At 36.3% G+C, this 18,297-nt stretch overlaps 1 protein-coding gene across 4 annotated transcripts in view; it reads left to right on the top strand.

Annotated features, from left to right (window-relative positions):
- Positions 1–18,297, top strand: part of MNAT1 (MNAT1 component of CDK activating kinase) — a 228,101-nt gene that overhangs the window by 77,623 nt on the left and 132,181 nt on the right. For all 4 annotated transcript variants that reach the window (XM_059059688.2, XM_067028386.1, XM_067028384.1 and 1 more), the window contains one exon: positions 4,043–4,168. In XM_059059688.2, coding sequence (XP_058915671.1) covers positions 4,043–4,168 — 126 coding nt within the window. The remainder of the gene's footprint in view (positions 1–4,042; positions 4,169–18,297) is intronic.

The following is an 18,297-nucleotide window of genomic DNA, read 5'->3' as shown; positions in this document are numbered from 1 at the left end:
CCACAGGGCTCCTTAGTTGTGGCATGAGGACTCTTAATTGTGGCATGCATGTGGGATCTAGTTCCATGACCAGGGATTGAACCTGGGCCCCCTGCATTGGGAGCATGGAGTCTTATCCCCTGTGCCACCAGGGAAATCCCTAACTTCGATTAATTTTTGTTGAAACTATTAAGTGGCATTGCGGCTTTAACAGCTGAAATGATGCATGTCATGTTTTACATTTTTTTTTGTAGACATGTAGCTTGTGAGAAATTAAAAACTTTAAAGAATGAATTAGTAAAGATTCATGTTACAGTTATTTTTTTGAAAGGTTGTTTCTCTCATCATTTTATGCAGTTTTCTTTGGTAATGCTTTCTGCTATACAATTAATTGAGTTAATTCCAAATACAGAACTTAGATATAAGATGAAAATACACTTTAACTTTTAAAAAATGTTCCATTTAGTATAAAGCGTTTTTAGTTTTGATTTTGAGATTAGCTGGTTTTGCATAGCAATTATTTTTGCATATTCTTTTTGTCTTTAGTCTTTTAGCATGAAGTTTTGCTGCCTCATTGAGCTGTTCTTGGCAATTGAGCTGCAACTGCCAATGTTGTACATTGTGTATAATCTGGAGTTAATGTTGGCTTTTGTTAAGAACTGCCCCCCCTTCCTGTTTTCTTCACCTGCAAGTCATTACCATGCATACTTTCTTTACTGTTTAGATCATGTAACATGGTGGTTAAATAATCCTTAACAATTTACTGTATTCATTAGAACAATTAATTACAACAGATTGGTTTAAATACCAATTCAATTTGAATTTCTCACTTTCATATTTAAATTTATTTTTAAAGATTGTTACTTTAATTTTTTAATATTTATTTAAACATTTTTGTTAAAATGCTAACATATATTTCATCCTGATTGACTAACTGAAAGAATTCATTAAATTTCTTTTTATCCTCCTGAATCTTTATTAAGTAAAAGAATACATTGTATTTTTTTCTATGTATGTTCATATGTTAGATTTTATTAAGAAAGATTGAATTGGCATCTGTAAATATATCTAGAAGCTTAAATCTTAGAATGATTCTCTGGATCTAATTTAGGCAACTAGTATAAGCACAACTTGTTAGAATTTTTTTTCTGCTGTTTCTGGTCCTTGTGCTACAAGTTACTTTTTAACCTTTTATAAAAGCTTTGGCATTACACTATACTGTATGATGTGACAGGATTTTAATGTTATGGTCTTAATGTTTATGGCTTAGCATTTACTCTAATGTTACCTAAAATGTCCATTTATTTAATCCTAACTGTAAATTCAGGGTTTTTTTTTTAAAGTTTGGAAAAAGATTTTTAAACAGGTCCTAACTTATTAAATCTTTTTATATTCTTGTTTGAAAATTCTCTTCAGCTCTGTCTTAAATTTTGTTAAGGGCTAATATTGTCAAATGCAGTAGCTGATTTTTATTAGAATATTGTTTGCCAGATGGCTTGCTTTAAGTCAGTTAAAATAATCTTTAAAAAATGGTCATTATAAAGCTTTTAATGAGTATTACAGGTAGTCTTAATTAAAATTTCTTTAAATATTAAGCAGTGTACCTTCAGGCAATCAATGTAGCTTAGGGAACCTTTCAGGGTAAAAATGGAAAGCTAAGAAGAATGAAATAACTTGAAAGGCTGAATTTGCATTTTTTGTGTTTCTGAGAGCATGTATGTTTCCCATAGTTTATTTTACTCTGTAGATTTTTTTGTTGTTGTTAGAACTCCTGCTTATTTCTAGTTTAACTTTTTTTTTAAATTTAATTTTGGCTGCGTTGGATCTTCGTTGCTGTGTGCGGGCTTTCTCTCTAGTTGCAGATAGCCAGGGCCACTCCTTGCTGTGGTGAGCGGGCTTCTCACTGTGGTGGCCTCTCTTGTTGCGGACCACAACTTCAGTAGTTGTGGCACACAGGCCCAGCAGCTGCGTCTGGCGGGCTCCAGAGCACAGGCTTAGCAATTGTGGTGCACGGACCCAGCTGCTCCGTGGCATGTGGGATTCTCCCGGACCAGGGCCTGTACCTGCGTCCCCTGCACTGGCAGGCAGACTCTTAACCACTGCGTCACCAGGGAGGTCCCTCTAGTTTAACACTTACAAAGATTTTCAGGCTCCAAAGTTTTGATTGCTAAAGTGGAGTACAGAAGATTTAAAGTAAATTGTATTGCCTTAGTATCAAAATTAGTTTTAGCTTTCTAGAATGTTTATTTTTATTACATTTCAACTTTTATCAAGACATTTTAATATTCTGGTTCTTTTATGTGAAGGTGAAACTAGGATTAAAACAGGCAAAGTATTGATTAGCAACTTTTTTGAAGTGCACACATTGTCTTACTTTTACATGAGAACTTTTACTCTTTAGGGTAAGTACCAGGTATGGAATTTGAATTCACTTAGAGTATTAATTAGGAAGCAGTGATTTAGCATTTTAGCCAAGGAAATTTATTTTTCATGTTAGTTTTTACATATGGAAAGGTAGTTAGAGATTTTAAAAGATATTTTGGGCCACCGCCCATTTAAAATGTCCTTTAATTTTACATTTTATTATAAAATTCCTAATGGAAATAGGAATAACTACAAGAATTCACAGCAATACTATTATTAATGCATTACTAATGCTTTGTTGTAGAATATGAAAGGTAGTCAAGTATATTGTTGTAGTGTATTTTATTCATCCTCCTTCATTATTGCTAAAGCCATGACTTAAGAATTTTGATCCTTAATAAAGTTCTATTTTATAAATAAAATTTGTGTTTTTCCATTTACTTTTAAAAGTTTTAATCTTTGTAGCATTTGCTCTTGCATAGCACTTCTGTTACAAAGTTTTGAGGTACAGATTTATTCTAGGATGATGCTGTGGAAATAAATGGCTTGTTATTTGAATTTCTTCTGTACTATAGCTTTTAAACAAGTCCTTTAAATATATTAATCAGCCATATTTGTGCCCCAAACTATTAAGTTGTTGGTTTTGGAAAGAAAATTAGATTCTGCTATATCTTTACTTTTATACTATGAAATGTGTAACAATATAGTTTTTTCCGGATTAAATTCTGGTTAGTTACTATTTCAAAACTTTGTAGGCCATTTGAAGACTGTTTTCATAGGTCACCTTGGTATAGGAGATTGAAATGTGTTTGTACCTTCATTTTCGTTTACAGATATAGAAAGTAGTATGTGTCTTTGCATATGTTTGTGTATGATCTCCTTCCTTCCTGGTTTCCTTTTGCATGTGTTTCTGTATTCTTATTTAATTGACAGCTCAGAAAGGAAAATGTCTGGATACATTTAGTTTAGATCTTAGCTCTGCATCACTTTAAACATGTGAGAAGACTTCATGTTAGAATAAATGACAGTCTACGTATAAGAATTAGTAATTTGTTTGTGTTATTAATATGTGTGTGTACAGATTTGTGTAAATAGTGGCCCTGATTTAGTATCAATATAAGATATTAAAAGTGTTTACTATTATTTTGTTAATTAAAAAATTTATAAAGATAAATTATTTATAAAAATATGTCAATAAAGGAGAAAATATTCATAAATGTCTTTTGACTGTACTTAACAATCATTCCATTGTGCAAAACAGAGCAAGGATCATTTCCAAATGGCCTCAGGTGAAATCTAATGGGAAACAATTTCAGACTGGTCTGAATTCACTGGTAAAAAAGAAATGTGTCTTAGATAAACATCTGATCTAAGTTATAGTGCTTTGTACTACTCTTTTTGTGATTAGCTTCTAATTTTTTTATTTTAGTAAATATGGTTGGTTTTGCTAGATGAAATAAGACCTTATTATATTGTCTTTAATGTGGATTTTATAAAAATCCTTTTTTGTAGGTTATTTTGATTTATGAGTCTAAAGCAGCCTTTTCTTATTATGGAATGTTAAAGTTTTTTGTAAAGTGTTCTCCGTAAAGTGAATACCTAGGTTGACATCAAATGGTTTTGGAAAGTCATAATTTAAAATAAAAGACTCATTGCTTTTATTTTTAACTTTCACATTGCACTTTAACTTTTCTTGCAGGAGAGTTCTGATCTCCCTGTTGCTCTACTTTTGGCTCAGCATAAAGATAGATCTACCCAACTGGAAATGCAACTTGAGAAACCTAAACCTATAAAACCAGTGACATTTTCCACAGGCATCAAAATGGTAAGCTGTATTTTAATCACTTGTTTGGAAGATATATTTCAAGGATTATAGTTTATAATTTTCTATTGATTTTTACAGATAAACTGAGAGATTCAGATATCTAAGAACAGTGTCTGATCTAGGCTACATGTCTAGAAATATAAATATGTGCGTTGTAAGAGGAAAGTGAAAAATAATAAATAAATAATTTACAAAGTATGCAACACAGTTTTGTTCTATATGATATTGAGTTTGTATGTGTTTTATTATTCTACATAAGTTTTTAAGCTTGTGGTGTAGAAAAACATTTCTTAAAAGAAAATGCAAACTTCTGGTTTCTGGTATGGCATGTAAGAACCTTGGAAGTTGCCACTCCATCCTGACAAGAAGTAAAAACCTGAACACACTGAAAAATCAACAACTTTTTTAGAAGAGAGAGGTCACAAAGCAAACCACTGTCTTTAAAATTGGAGAGACCAGCAGAGACTACAGTGAATCACAGTTCACCAGAGCAGCAACCTTGTTGGAAGCCAGTGCTGGTGTAGGGAAACCTGAATTGGTTGACAAATTGCTGGAGGCTCAGTGCGGGCAACTCTGAGAGTTAAAAACTCCAGATGAAACCAGTCATCAGTGGCCCCACACTTTTGTGAGTCTTACGTGTTGTGTCTCTACCAGATTCTCTCAGTGAATATCAGAATAATCCCCTCATGCTTTTGATACAGGAAGGGGAAAAGGCACCATTTTGAAATATGCCAGAGCATTCTGTTCCTCCTAACAAGGCTTGCCCTTAGGATAAACTATTTCACTAGAGCCTAACCTGCTGGAGTTTTATCAGAGGCTAACTGATGTGGGTGAAGGGAAATATCCAACTATAGCTGCTCAAGTCTTCCATGTTGCAGAAGGGAAATACACAACTTCAGCTCACTCTAGCCATCCTGCTCCACCTGAGGGCAGGGAGATGGATTGAGAAGTGTGTGTGAAGTTTACAGTCCAGAAGCACAGGCTTTCTAAAAGACTGAGATCTTATCATAAAACTATAAATTGTTCAGCCATCCCCCCCACACCTTACCACCATATTACTAAGGACCTGTTTACAGCAGTTCATTTTAAAAAGTGTATCATGCCTGGCTGTCAAAAAATATATATATATATAAGATATACTAAAAGGCAGAAAACACAATTGGAAGAGACAGAGCAAGCACGAGAATCAGTATTAGATATGGCAGGGGTGTTGGAATTATCATACTTGGAATTTAAAACAACTGTGATTAATATGCTAAGAGTGCTAATGGATAAAGTAGGCCACATGCAGGAACAGATGGGCAATGTAAGTGGAGAGATGGAAGTTCCAAGAAAGAACCAAAAAGAAATGCTAATGAAAAAAACACACTGTAACAGAAGTGAAGAGTGCTTTTGATGGCCTTATTAGTAGATTGGACATGCATGAGGAAAGAGTCTTGAGCAAGAGGATGTATCAGTAGAATTCCTGGAAACTGAAAACCGAAGAGAAAAAGCCTGGATTAAAAAAACCAGAACAGAAGAACAGAATATCCAAGGACTGTGGGGTGACTACAAAAGGTATAACATAAGCATAATGGCAATACCAGAGGAGAAGAAAGAAAGGAACAGAAGAAGTATTTGAAACAGTAACTACTGAGAATTTCCCAAAATCAACATCAGACACCAAACCAAAGGTCCAGGGAGCTCAGAGAACACCAAGTAGGATAAATGCCAAAAAGATCCTTATACCTAGTCATATTATTTTCAAATAACAGAAAACTGAAGATAAAAAAATCCTGAGGAAGCCAGAGGGGGAAAAATCCCTCACTTACAGAGGAGCAAAGATAAGAATTATTATCTGGCTTCTCCCTAGAAACCATGCAAGCAAGAAGAGAGTGGAGTGAAATATTTAAGGTGTTGAGAGAAAAAAGCCACTAACCTAGAATAATGTACTGTGCAAAATTATCCTTTAAAAGTAAAGGAGAAATAAAAATTATCAGACAAAAACTGAGGGCATTTTTTGCCAGTAGACCATTTTCGCAAGAAATGTTAAAAGAAGTGCTTTAGAGACAAAGAAAATGATACAGGTCAGAAACTCAGATATCTGAGGAAAAGCATTGGAGAAGAAATGAATGAAGATAAAATAAAAACTTTTATTTTTCTTGTTCTTAATTGATCTAACAGATAACAGTTTAAAATAATAGTGACACTGTATTTGACTGTGTTTGCTTATGTGTATGTATATCTGTATACTTCACACACATATCCTTATATAAGTGAAATGAATGATAGTGATGATACAAGGGATGGGAAGAAGCAATTAGAATTATTTTGTTATTAGAAAGTACTCACACTACCCATGTTTCTACTACTCGGCTGTTATTTTTGAGGTTTAAAATTGCCTACTTTGTCATATGTGTGCTAGCTATTAGATTATAAACATCTTGAGGGCAGAAGTTGTGTATTTTAACTTTGTTTTGTATGATTGTGGGTATGTGGGTACCTGAATAATAGGAACAATTCATGATTTATTTTAAACTTACAAATGTAGGAAGTATGAATACATCTTTAAATAATGCAAAAGAAAACATTATTCGTTAAGGAATTACCAGTGCTTTTGAACTAAGAGGCAATATGGTGTAGAGGAAAGAAAATGGGCTTGGAAAGACCCAGATACAATGGGACTAAACCCCAGCTTCACCACTCACTAGATGTGTATCCGTGGGTAAAATGTTACTTTACTCTTTTTGAATTTGTTTTTTCATTGGTAAAGTTGCGATGATTTAGCTTTACATGATTATTCGGAGGATTAAAATATGTATATAAAATGCTAAACCAAGTGCAAATGTAATTTTACAAGTAATGCTTTTTGTTGTTATTATAGTTAAATATCTAAGTGAATTACATTATAATCTCTTTAGGTTATATAGTTAGGTAATACATATTCCAGAATGTCATGTAAATGGAATCATACAGTGTGTAGCCTTTTAGGTCTAGCTTTGTTAAGTTAGCAACATGCATTTGAGATCATCCATGTTGCTGCATGTATCAATAGTTGTTCCTTTTGTCAAGTAATAATACCATTATGTGGATATACCAGTTTCTTTATCCATTCATCAGTTGAAGGACATGTGAGTTGTTTCCTTTTTTTATGATTCTGAATAAGGCTGCTATAAACATTTGCTTACAATTGTGTGTGTACGTATGTTTTCATTTCTCTTGGGTAAATACTACTAAGAATGAGATTGGTGATTTATATATAGTAAGGGTATGTTTAGCTTCATAAAAAATTTTCAAACTGTTTTTCAAAGTGCCTGTACAAGTTTGCATTCTTACCGACGATGAGTATTCCAGTTGGTCTGCGTCCTCAGTATTAAGAATTTTAGTATTTTAGACATTCTAAACAGATGTGTAGTGGTTATCTCATTATGGTTTTAATTTGCATTTCTCTGATGACTAATGATGTTGAGCATCTTTTTGTGTGCTTATTTGCCATCATTTCATTTGATTTTAGTATTTAACTTAATATATTAGGTATCTTTCCAGATAGTGTTGTGACTTATTATTTATTTTCTTTCTTCTTCCCTTCCTCTCTTTTTTATAACTTTTTGTTTGGCAAAATGTATTGCATATACACAAAGGTGTACAGAACCAAACCATATAGCTTAGTGAATTATCACAAAGTGAACATCTGTGTAACCATCACACAGATAAAAGAAAAAAGTATTCACAGTGCTTTAGAAGTCCTCCTCATGACTTCTCACATCTGGCTAGCACCCCATTCCTTTTCCCAGAAACAGTCACTCTTCTGTCTTTTATGGCATTCCCTTTCTTGCTCTTTTAAATAGCTATAACATCTAAGCATGTATGCCTTAACCTGATTAATGTTTTGCTTGTCCAACTTACATTTGTGAGATTCATCTATGTTTTTATATATAGCTGTAGGTTTTTTTCATTTTCATTGCTGGATAATGTTCCATTAGAGGAATATACTACTATTTATCCATTCTACTGTTGATTGATATTTGAATTTTTTTTTGAGTTTTGGTATTATACACTATACTAACATTTTAATATATGTTTCCTGGTCACATGCACAGACATTGTTTCGCGAGTGTTTACCTAAGAGTAGAGTTACTAGGTCATAGTGGTTATGTATGTTCATTTTAGGAGATACTGCCAAAACATTTTCCAAACTGGTTTTTACCAATTGTACTTCTACCAACACTTGTGCTTTTCTGTCTTTTCCATTTTAACCATTCTGACGGGTATTTAGTACTGTTTTGTGATTTTAATCTGCACGTTATTTCACTGATCACTAATGAGATTGAGCATTGGCTGTCCTATTTTGTGAAATAACTGTTCAAGACTCTTGCTCATATGTAGAAGTTCTTTATATGTTGTGGATCTAAGCCTTTTATTAGTCATATGTATAGTAAATAACTTTTGTCACTTTATGTCTTGTTTTTTTCACTCTCCTAAGGGTGTCTTTTGAACTCCTTATTGTTTAACTTTCTATTATCCACCTGGAATTTTTTGTTTTCTTTTTTTGTGTGTGGTGGGGGGGAGGTGATCCAATTACTTTAATGCATGTTGAGATTCATATAACTTAAGTGTGTGATGGAATACTTATTGTTTGTTATTTTAGCAAAATTCAGCATTTGGTTCAAGGGCAAGGTGAAAATTTGCACACAGTTTTTATGTGGAATTACTGAATTTATTCCATATTCCTGAATGTGGAGACTGACACATAATGTAGATGAAAATCTAAATGTTTATGAAGTTAAGAGTCTCTATACTGTTTGGAAAAATCAACCCTAAAATGCAGGATGAAAAGTAACATTAATTGAACACCTGTATCCCAGAGTTTGATTACATTGAACAGATGTTGGCAAGGATGCCAACACTGCTTAAGACTTTGTGACCTGTGGTATCTTCTTTATTTTTAAAAAATTTTTTATTTACTTAATTTTTGGCGGTGTTGGGTCTTCATTTCTGCGTGAGGACTTTCTCTAGTTGAGGTGAGCGGGGGGCCACTCTTCATCGCGGTGTGCGGGTCTCTCACCGTCGTGGCCTCTCTTGTTGCGGAGCACAAGTTCCAGATGCGCAGGCTCAGTAGTTGTGGCTCACGGGCTTCGTTGCCCCGTGGCATGTGGGATCTTCCCAGACCAGGGCCCGAACCCGTGTTCCTGCATTGGCAGGCAGATTCTCAACCAGTGTGCCACCGGGGAAGCCCTGTGATAGCTTCTTTTAATAAAAGGTGTCATTTTTTGTTTTTATATCTCCATGGAATAGGTGGTATTCCTGTTTTTGCAGATCTGAAAACTGAGTCTCAGAGAGGATAGATTACATGTAAAAGATGGCATCTAAACTCACTCTCTTTCTATTATACCTTATTTAGTTAATGAGAATACTCAAAAACAAAACATAAAATTCTATGTTAGGTGTATTTCTAATCTGAGGGTAGCTAGGATTTCAACTATTGCTTCTAATAGTGGACTGATTGTATAGAGGGTAATCTAAGGGACAGGAGCCTCTGCAATGACCTTTTCTTTTCCTCATCTGCTGTACTTAAAGAAAAGTCAGACACAACAAATGAAGTTAGATATGCTGAACTTGGAGAGCATCCAAGGGAGACATATAAATTTAATTAAGCTTTTTGGAAATAGGTCCTTTGCCGTGTGACTGAGAAGACAGGATTTATTTATTTAGTAAACCTAGAGAAATATGAAGGGTTAAAAATTGGCATAAAATAATTAGTATGAAATGAGAATTTAATTATTATGTATTGAGATATGTAGAGTTGAGACAGTGAATATATTTTGGTTAGGAATGTTCACAGATTGGCTGAATTTTTTGAATTATATTTCCTAGGAATTAAACTCTCAGTGAGTGGGGAAGTGCTAGGGGTACAGTATATGTTAGAAGAATTATTTATATATAATTTGTGACTTGAATATCTAAGAGAGTTCTGCTTAATCACTGTTTTATGTATGAATAGGTGAAACTTTATTTTGTATATATTTTGTCCTCTCTGGGGTAATAGCTTTTTGCACTCCTAAAGTAGGGATTGCAGCTTGGTTTCTCAGTCATTTGTTAGTTATTTTAATCTAATTGGTTCAGATTCCAACAATATAATTTTAGGACCTCTGTTTCTTTTTATTTTATAAATAATTCTAATTAAATTTTCCCCTAAAGAATAGATGTGGTTACTATTATTACATCATTCCTAGTTGAGCCAGAGAACAGACCTCAAAGTAGCAGTTTTTCATCCCCATTTGTTATAAGCTTGTATCATTAAATATCCATACATCATATCTACAGATTTAAGTACTAAGTCTTAGTTTTTTGGAAGCACAGAAAGACACCTTGATCATGTTGTAACGTTAGAAACCAGAATCTAAGGCTGGGAATCTGGTGCTTCTTCAGTTGTGATGGTGTTCTATACTTCACTACGCTTTGGCATGCAAACCGGAAACAAACTGAGTCACAAAGATAAGCTAAGTATAGCTTTTGGTCCTTTGTTGTTGATTGCCGGAGAGCAGTAAAGGGGAGCCTGTCATTCGTTGCCAAAGGCAAAAGGTGTTTGAGTATTTTACCCTTGATGTTTAAAAAATTTTTTTTAATATTATCTATGGGTAAGCCAGAGGGAGCTCATCTGTGACATAAATGAGCCTTTCTGATTGCAACAAATAGGATTTAGCTGTTTTCATCAAACATTGCTTATTATTCTGAACTCATTTGAAGATTAAACTCTTTGTTAACATTTCTTATAGAAAATTGATATCCAATTATATCCGAAATAAGAAAGTAAAAACTGTACTGAGCAATTAAATCTATTCTTTGTTTTTGGCCTCTCACTGCTGTGGCCTCTCCCGTTGCAGAGCACAGGCTCTGGACGCACAAGCTCAGCGACCATGGCTCATGGGCCCAGCTGCTCCGCGGCATGTGGGATCTTCCCGGACTGGGATACGAACCCATGTCCCCTGCATCGGCAGGCAGACTCTCAACCACTGCGCCACCAGGGAAGCCCTAAATCTATTCTTAATATATAATGCTGCGCTTTGGTAGCAAATCAAATTGTAGAAACCAAAGAAGTAATGTGGGGAAGGACCTTCAAGATGGCGGAGGAGTGAGACGTGGAGATCACCTTCCTCCCCACATATTCATCAAAAATACATCTACATGTGGAACATCTCCTACAGAATACCTACTGAATGCTGGCAGAAGACGTCAGACTTCCCCAAAAGCAAGAAACTACCTATGTACCTGGGTAGGGCAAAAGAAAAAAGAAAAAACAGAGATAAAAGAATAGGGATAGGACCTGCACCTCTGGGAGGGAGCTGTGAAGGAGGAAAAGTTTCCACACACTAGGAAGCCCCTTCACTGGTGGAGGCGCGGGGGTGAGGGGCGGGGGGAAGCTTTGGAGCCACAGGGGAGAGCACAGCAACAGAGGTGCAGAGGGCAAAGTGGAGAGATTCCTGCACAGAGGATTGGTGCCGACCAGCACTCACCAGCCTGAGGGGCTTGTCTGCTCATCCGACAGGGTGGGTGGGGTCTGGGAGCTGAGGCTCGGGCTTCAGAGGTCAGATCCCAGGGAGAGGACTGGGACTGGCTACGTGAACACAGCGTGATGGGGGCTATTGCTCCACAGCTAGCTGGGAGGGAGTCTGGGGAAGAAGTGGGAAGGAGTCTGGAAAAAGTCTGGAACTGCCTAAGAGACAAGCGACCATTGTTTCATGGTGTGCGAGGAGAGGGGATTCAGAGCACTGCGTAAATGAGCTCCAGAGATGAGCTCGAGCTGCCGCTATCAGCATGGACACCAAAACCGGCGTGAAGTGCTAAGGCTGCTGCTGCAGCCACCAAGAATCCTGTGTGCAAGCACAGGTCACTATCCACACCTCCCCTCCCGGGAGCCTGTGTGGCCCACCACTGCCAGGGTCCCATGATCCAGGGACAACTTCCCCAGGAGAAAACATGGCGCACCTCAGGCTGGTGCAACGTCACGTTGGCCTCTGCTGTTGCAGGCTCGCCCGGCATTCCATACCCCTTCCTCCCCTCCAACCTGAGTGAGCCAGAGCCCCCTAAACAGCTGCTACTTTAACCCCATCCTGTCTGGGCAGGAACAGATGCCCTCAGGTGACCTACATGCAGAGGTGGGGCCAAATCCAAAGCTGAACCCCAGGAGCTGTGCAAACAAAGAAGAGAAAGGGAAATCTCTCCCAACAGCCTCAGGAGGAGAGGATTAAATCTCCACAATCAACCTGATGTAACCTGCATCTGAAGAATACCTGAATAGACAACAAATCATCCCAAAATTGAGGCTGTGGACTTTGGGAGCAACTGTAGACTTGGGGTTTGCTTTCTGCATCTAATTTGTTTCTGGTTTTATGTTTGTCTTAGTTTAGTATTTAGAACTTATTATCATTGATAGATTTGTTTATTGATTTGGTGGATCTGCCTTTTTAAAAATATGTGTATATATATGTACACATACATATTTCTTTCCTTTTTCTCTTTTTTGTGAGTGTGTATGTGTATGCTTCTTTGTGTGATTTTGTCTGTATAGCTTTGCTTTTACTATTTATCCTAGGGTTCTGTGTCTGTGCATTTTTATTTTTTTAAGTATAGTTTTTAGCACTTGTTATCATTGGTGGATTTGTTTCTTGGTTTGGTTGCTCTCTTCTTTCTTTCTTTTTTCTTATTTTTTATTTTTAATAATTAAAAAGTTTTTAAAAATAACTTTTAAATTTTAATTTTCTTTCATTCTTTTCTTTTTTTCCCTCCCTTTTCTTCTGAGCCATAGCTGACAGGGTCTCAGTGCTCTGGCCAGGTGTCAGGCCTGAGCCTGTAAAGTGGGAGAGCTGAGTTCAGGATATTGGTCCACCAGACACCTCCTGGCCCCACCTAATATCAAACAGTGAAAGCTCTCCCAGTGATCTCCATCTCAATGCTAAGACCCAGCTCCACTCAGTGGCCAGCAAGCTATAGAGCTGGACACCCTATGCCAAACAACTAGCAAGATACAGACGCAACCCCACCCATTAGCAGAGAGGGTGCCTAAAATCATAATAAGTTCACAGACACCCCAAAACACACCACCAGATGCAGTCCTGCCCACCAGAAAAACAAGATCCGGCCTCATCCACCAGAACACAGGCACCGGTCCTCTCCACCGGGAAGCCTAAACAACCCACTGAATAAACCTTACCCATAAGGAGCAGACACCAAAAACAACAGGAACTATGAACTTGCAGCCTGCGAAATGGAGACCCCAAACGCAGTAAGTTAAGCAAAATGAGAAGACAGAGAAATACACAGCAGATGAAGGAGCAAGGTAAAAACCCACCAGACCAAACAAATGAAGAGGAAATAGGCAGTCTACCTGAAAAAGAATTCAGAGTAATGATAGTAAATATGATCCAAAAATCTTGGAAACAGAATGGAAAAAATACAAGAAACGTTCAGCAAGGACCTAAAGAACTAAAGAGCAAACAAACAATGATGAACAACACAATAAATGAAATTAAAAATTCTCTAGAAGGAATCGATAGCAGAATAATAGAGGCAGATAAATGGATAAGTGACCTGGAAGATAAAATAGTGGAAAACTACCGCAGAGTGGAATAAAGAAAAAACAATGAAAAGAATTGAGGACAATCTCAGAGACCTCTGGGACAACATTAAATGCACCAACATTCAAATTATAGGGCTCCCAGGAGAAGAAGAGAACAAAAAAGGGACTGAGAAAATATTTGAAGAGATTATAGTTGAAAACTTCCCTAACATGGGTAAGGAAGTAGTCAATCAAGTCCAGGAAGCACAGAGTCCCATACAGGAAAAATCCAAAGAGAAACACGCCAAGACACATATTAATCAAACTATCAAAAATTAAATACAAAGAAAAAATATTAGAAGCAGCAAGGGAAAAGCAACAATTAACATACAAGGGAATGCCCGTAAGGTTAACAACTGATCTTTCAGCAGAACCTCTGCAAGCCAGAAGGGAGTGGCAGGACATATTTAAAGTGATGAAAGGGAAAAACCTACACCCAAGATTACTCTACCCAGCAAGGATGTCATTCAGATTCAACAGAGAAATTAAAACCTTTATAGACAAGCAAAAGCTAAGAAAATTCAGCACCACCAAACCACCTTCACAACAATGCTAAAGGAACTTCTCTAGGCAGAAAACACAGAGAAGGAAAACACTTACAATAACAAACCCAAAACAATTAAGAAAATGGTAATAGGAACATACATATCAATTACTACCTTAAGTGTAAATGGATTAAATATTCTAACCAAAAGACATAGACTGGCTGAATGGATACAAAAACAAGGCCCACAGGCTGTCTACAAGAGACCCACTTCAGACCTAGGAACACATACAGACTGAGGGGATGGAAAAAGATATCCCATGCAAATGGAAATCAAAAGAAACCTGGAGTAGCAATTCTCATATCAGACAAAGTAGACTTTCAAATAAAGAGTATTATAAGAAACAGAGAAGGACACTACATAATGATCAAGGGATCAATCCAAGAAGAAGATATAACAATTGTAAATATTTATGCACCCAACATAGGGACACCTCAATAGATAAGGTAAATGCTAACTGACATAAAAGGGGAAGTCAACAGTAACACAGTCATAGTAGGGGACTTTAACACCCCACTTTCACCAATGGACAGATCAACCAAAATGAAAATAAATCAGGAAACACAAGCTTTAAATGATACATTAGACAAGATGGACTTAATTGATATTTATAGGACATTCCATCCAAAAACAGCAGATTACATTTTCTTCTCAAGTGCTTATGGAACATTCTCCAGGATAGATGATATCTTGGGTCACAAATGAAGCCTTGGTAAATTTAAGAAAATTGAAGTCATATCAAGTATCTTTTCCAACCACAATGCTATGAGACTAGATATCAATTACCTGAAAAAATCTGTAAAAAATACAAACACGTGGAGACTCAGCAGTACACTACTAAGTAACCAAGAGATAACTGAAGAAATCAAAGAGGAAATCAAAAAATACCTATAAACAAATGGCAATGAAAACACGATGACCCAAAACCTATGGGATGCAGCAAAAGCTAGTTCTAAGAGGGAAGGTTATAGCAATGCAATCCTACCTCAGGAAACAAGAAACATCTTAAATAAACAAGCTAACGTTATACCTAAAGCAATTAGAGAAAGAAGAACAAAAAACCCCCAAAGTTAGCAGAAGGAAAGAAATCATAAATATCAGATCAGAAATAAATGAAAAAGAAATGAAGGAAGCAATAGCAAAGATCAATCAATAAAATAAAAGGTGGTTCTTTGAGAAGATAAACAAAATTAATAAACCATTAGCCAGACTCATCAAGAAAAAAAAGGGAGAAGACTCAAATCAATAGAATTAGAAATGAAAAAAGAGAAGTAATAACTGACACTGCAGAAATGCAAAGGATCATGAGACATTACTACAAGCAACTATATGAGAATAGAGTGGATAACGTGGAAAAAATGCACATATTCTTAGAAAAGCACAACCTTCCGAGACTGAACCAGGAAGAAATAGAAAATATAACCAGACCAATCATAAGCATTGAAATTGAAACTGTGATTAAAAATCTTACAACAAACAAAAGCCCAAGACCAGATGGCTTCAGGCAAATTCTGTTGAACATTTAGAGAAGACCTAACACGTATCCTTCTCAAACTCTTCCAAAATACAGCAGAGGGAGGAACCAAACTCATTCTACAAGGCCACCATCACCCTGATACTAAAACCAGACAAAGATGTCACAAGAAAAGAAAACTACAGGCCAGTAATCACTGATGAACATGGATGCAAAAATCCTGAACAAAATACTAGCAAACAGAATCCCACAGCACATTAAAAGGATCATACACCATAATCAAGTGGGGTTTATCCCAGGAATGCCAGGATTCTTCAGTATACTCAAATCATCAATGTGATACACCATATTAACAAATTGAAGGATAAAAACCATCTGATCATCTCAATAGATGCAGAAAAAGCTTTCAACAAAATTCAATACCCATTTATGATAAAAACTCTCCAGAAAGTGGGCATAGAGGTAACTTCCCTCACTATAATAAAGGCCATATATGACAAACCCACAGCCAACATCGTTCCCAATGGTGGTAAACTGAAACCATTTCCTCTAAGATCAGGAGCAAGACAAGGTTATCCACTCTCACCACTATTATTCAACATAGTTTTGGAAGTCCTAGCCATGGCAATAAGAGAAGGAAAAGAGATAAAAGGAATCCAAATTGGAAAAGAAGAAGTAAAGCTGGCACTGTTTGCAGATGACATGATACTATACATAGAGAATCCTAAAGATCTACCAGAAAACTACTAGAGCTAATCAATGAATTTGGTAAAGTAACAGGATACAAAATTAATGCACAGAAATCTCTTGCATTCCTATACACTAATGATGAAAAATCTGAAAGATAAATTAAGGAAACAGTCCCATTTACTATTCCACCAAAAAGAATAAAAGACCAAGAATAAACATACCTAAGGAGACAAAAGACCTGTATGCAGAAAACTATAAGACACTGATGAAAGAAATTAAAGGTGATACAAACAGATGGCGAGATATTCCATGTCTTGGATTGGAAGAGTCAACATTGTGAAAATGACTATACTATCCAAAGCAATCTACAGATTCAATGCAATCCCTATCAAACTACCAATGGCATTTTTCACAGAACTAGATAAAAAAATTTCACAATTTGTATGGAAACACAAAAGACCCCGAATAGCCAAAACAATCTTGAGAAAGGAAAATGGAGCTGGAGGAATCAGGCTCCCAGACTTCAGACTATACTACAAAGCTACAGTAATCAAGACAGTGTGGTACTGGCACAAAAACAGAAATATAGATCAATGGAACAGGATAGAAAGCCTAGAGATAAATCCATGCACATATGGTCACCTTATCTTTGATAAAGGAGGCAAGAATATACAGTGGAGAAAAGACAGCCTGTTCAATAAGTGGTACTGGGAAAACTGGACAGCTACATGTAAAAGAATGATATTAGAACACTCCCTAATAGCATACACAAAAAATAAATTCAAAATGGATTAAGGACCAAAATGTAAGGCCAGGAACCTTAAAACATAGGCAGTACATTCTATGACATAAATCACAGGGTGATCCTTTTTGACCCACCTCCTAGAGAAATGGAAATATAAAAAAGAAACAAATGGTACCTAATTAAGCTTAAAATCTTTTGCACAGCAAAGGAAACCATAAACAAGACGAAAATACAATCCTCAGAATGGGAGAAAATATTTGCAAATGAAGCAACTGACAAAAGATTACTATCCAAAATATACAAGCAGCTCACGCAGCTCAATATCAAAAAAATGAAGAACCCAATCCCCAAATGGGCACAACACCTAAATAGACATTTCTCCAGAGAAGATATATAGATTGCCAACAAACACATGAAAGGATGCTCAACATCACTAATCATTAGAGAAATGCAAATCTAAACTACAATGAGGTATCACCTCATACCGGTCAGAATGACCATCATCAAAAATTCTACAAACAATAAATGCTGCAGAGGTTGTGGAGAAAAAGGAACCCTTTTGCACTGTTGGTGGGAATGTAAATTGATACAGCCAGAGAACAGTATGGAGGTTCATTAAAAAACTAAAAATAGAGCTATCATATGACCCAGCAATCCCACTACTGGGCATATGCCCTGAGAAAACCATAATTCAAAAACAGTCATGTACCACAGTGTTCATTGCAGCTCTATTTACGATAGCCAGGACATGGAAGTAACCAAAGTGTCCATTGACAGATGAATGGGTAAAAAAGATGTGGCACATATATACAATGGAATATTACTCAGCCATAAGGAGAAATGAAATTGAGTCATTTGTAGTGAGGTGGATGGATCTAGAGCCTGTCATACAGAGTGAAGTAAGTCAGAAAGAGAGAAACAAATATCGTATGCTAACACATATGTGTGGAATCTAAAAAAAAAAGTGGCTTTGAAGAGCCTAGGGGCAGAACAGGAATAAAGACTCAGATGAAGATAATAGAGTTGAGGACATGGGGAGGGGGAATGGTAAGCTGGGACGAAGTGAGAGAGTGGCATGAA

The sequence above is a fragment of the Kogia breviceps genome, chromosome 3, assembly GCF_026419965.1.
Source record: "Kogia breviceps isolate mKogBre1 chromosome 3, mKogBre1 haplotype 1, whole genome shotgun sequence".
Classification (NCBI taxonomy): Eukaryota; Metazoa; Chordata; class Mammalia; order Artiodactyla; family Physeteridae; genus Kogia; species Kogia breviceps.
This window is presented reverse-complemented; position numbering and strand designations above follow the sequence as displayed.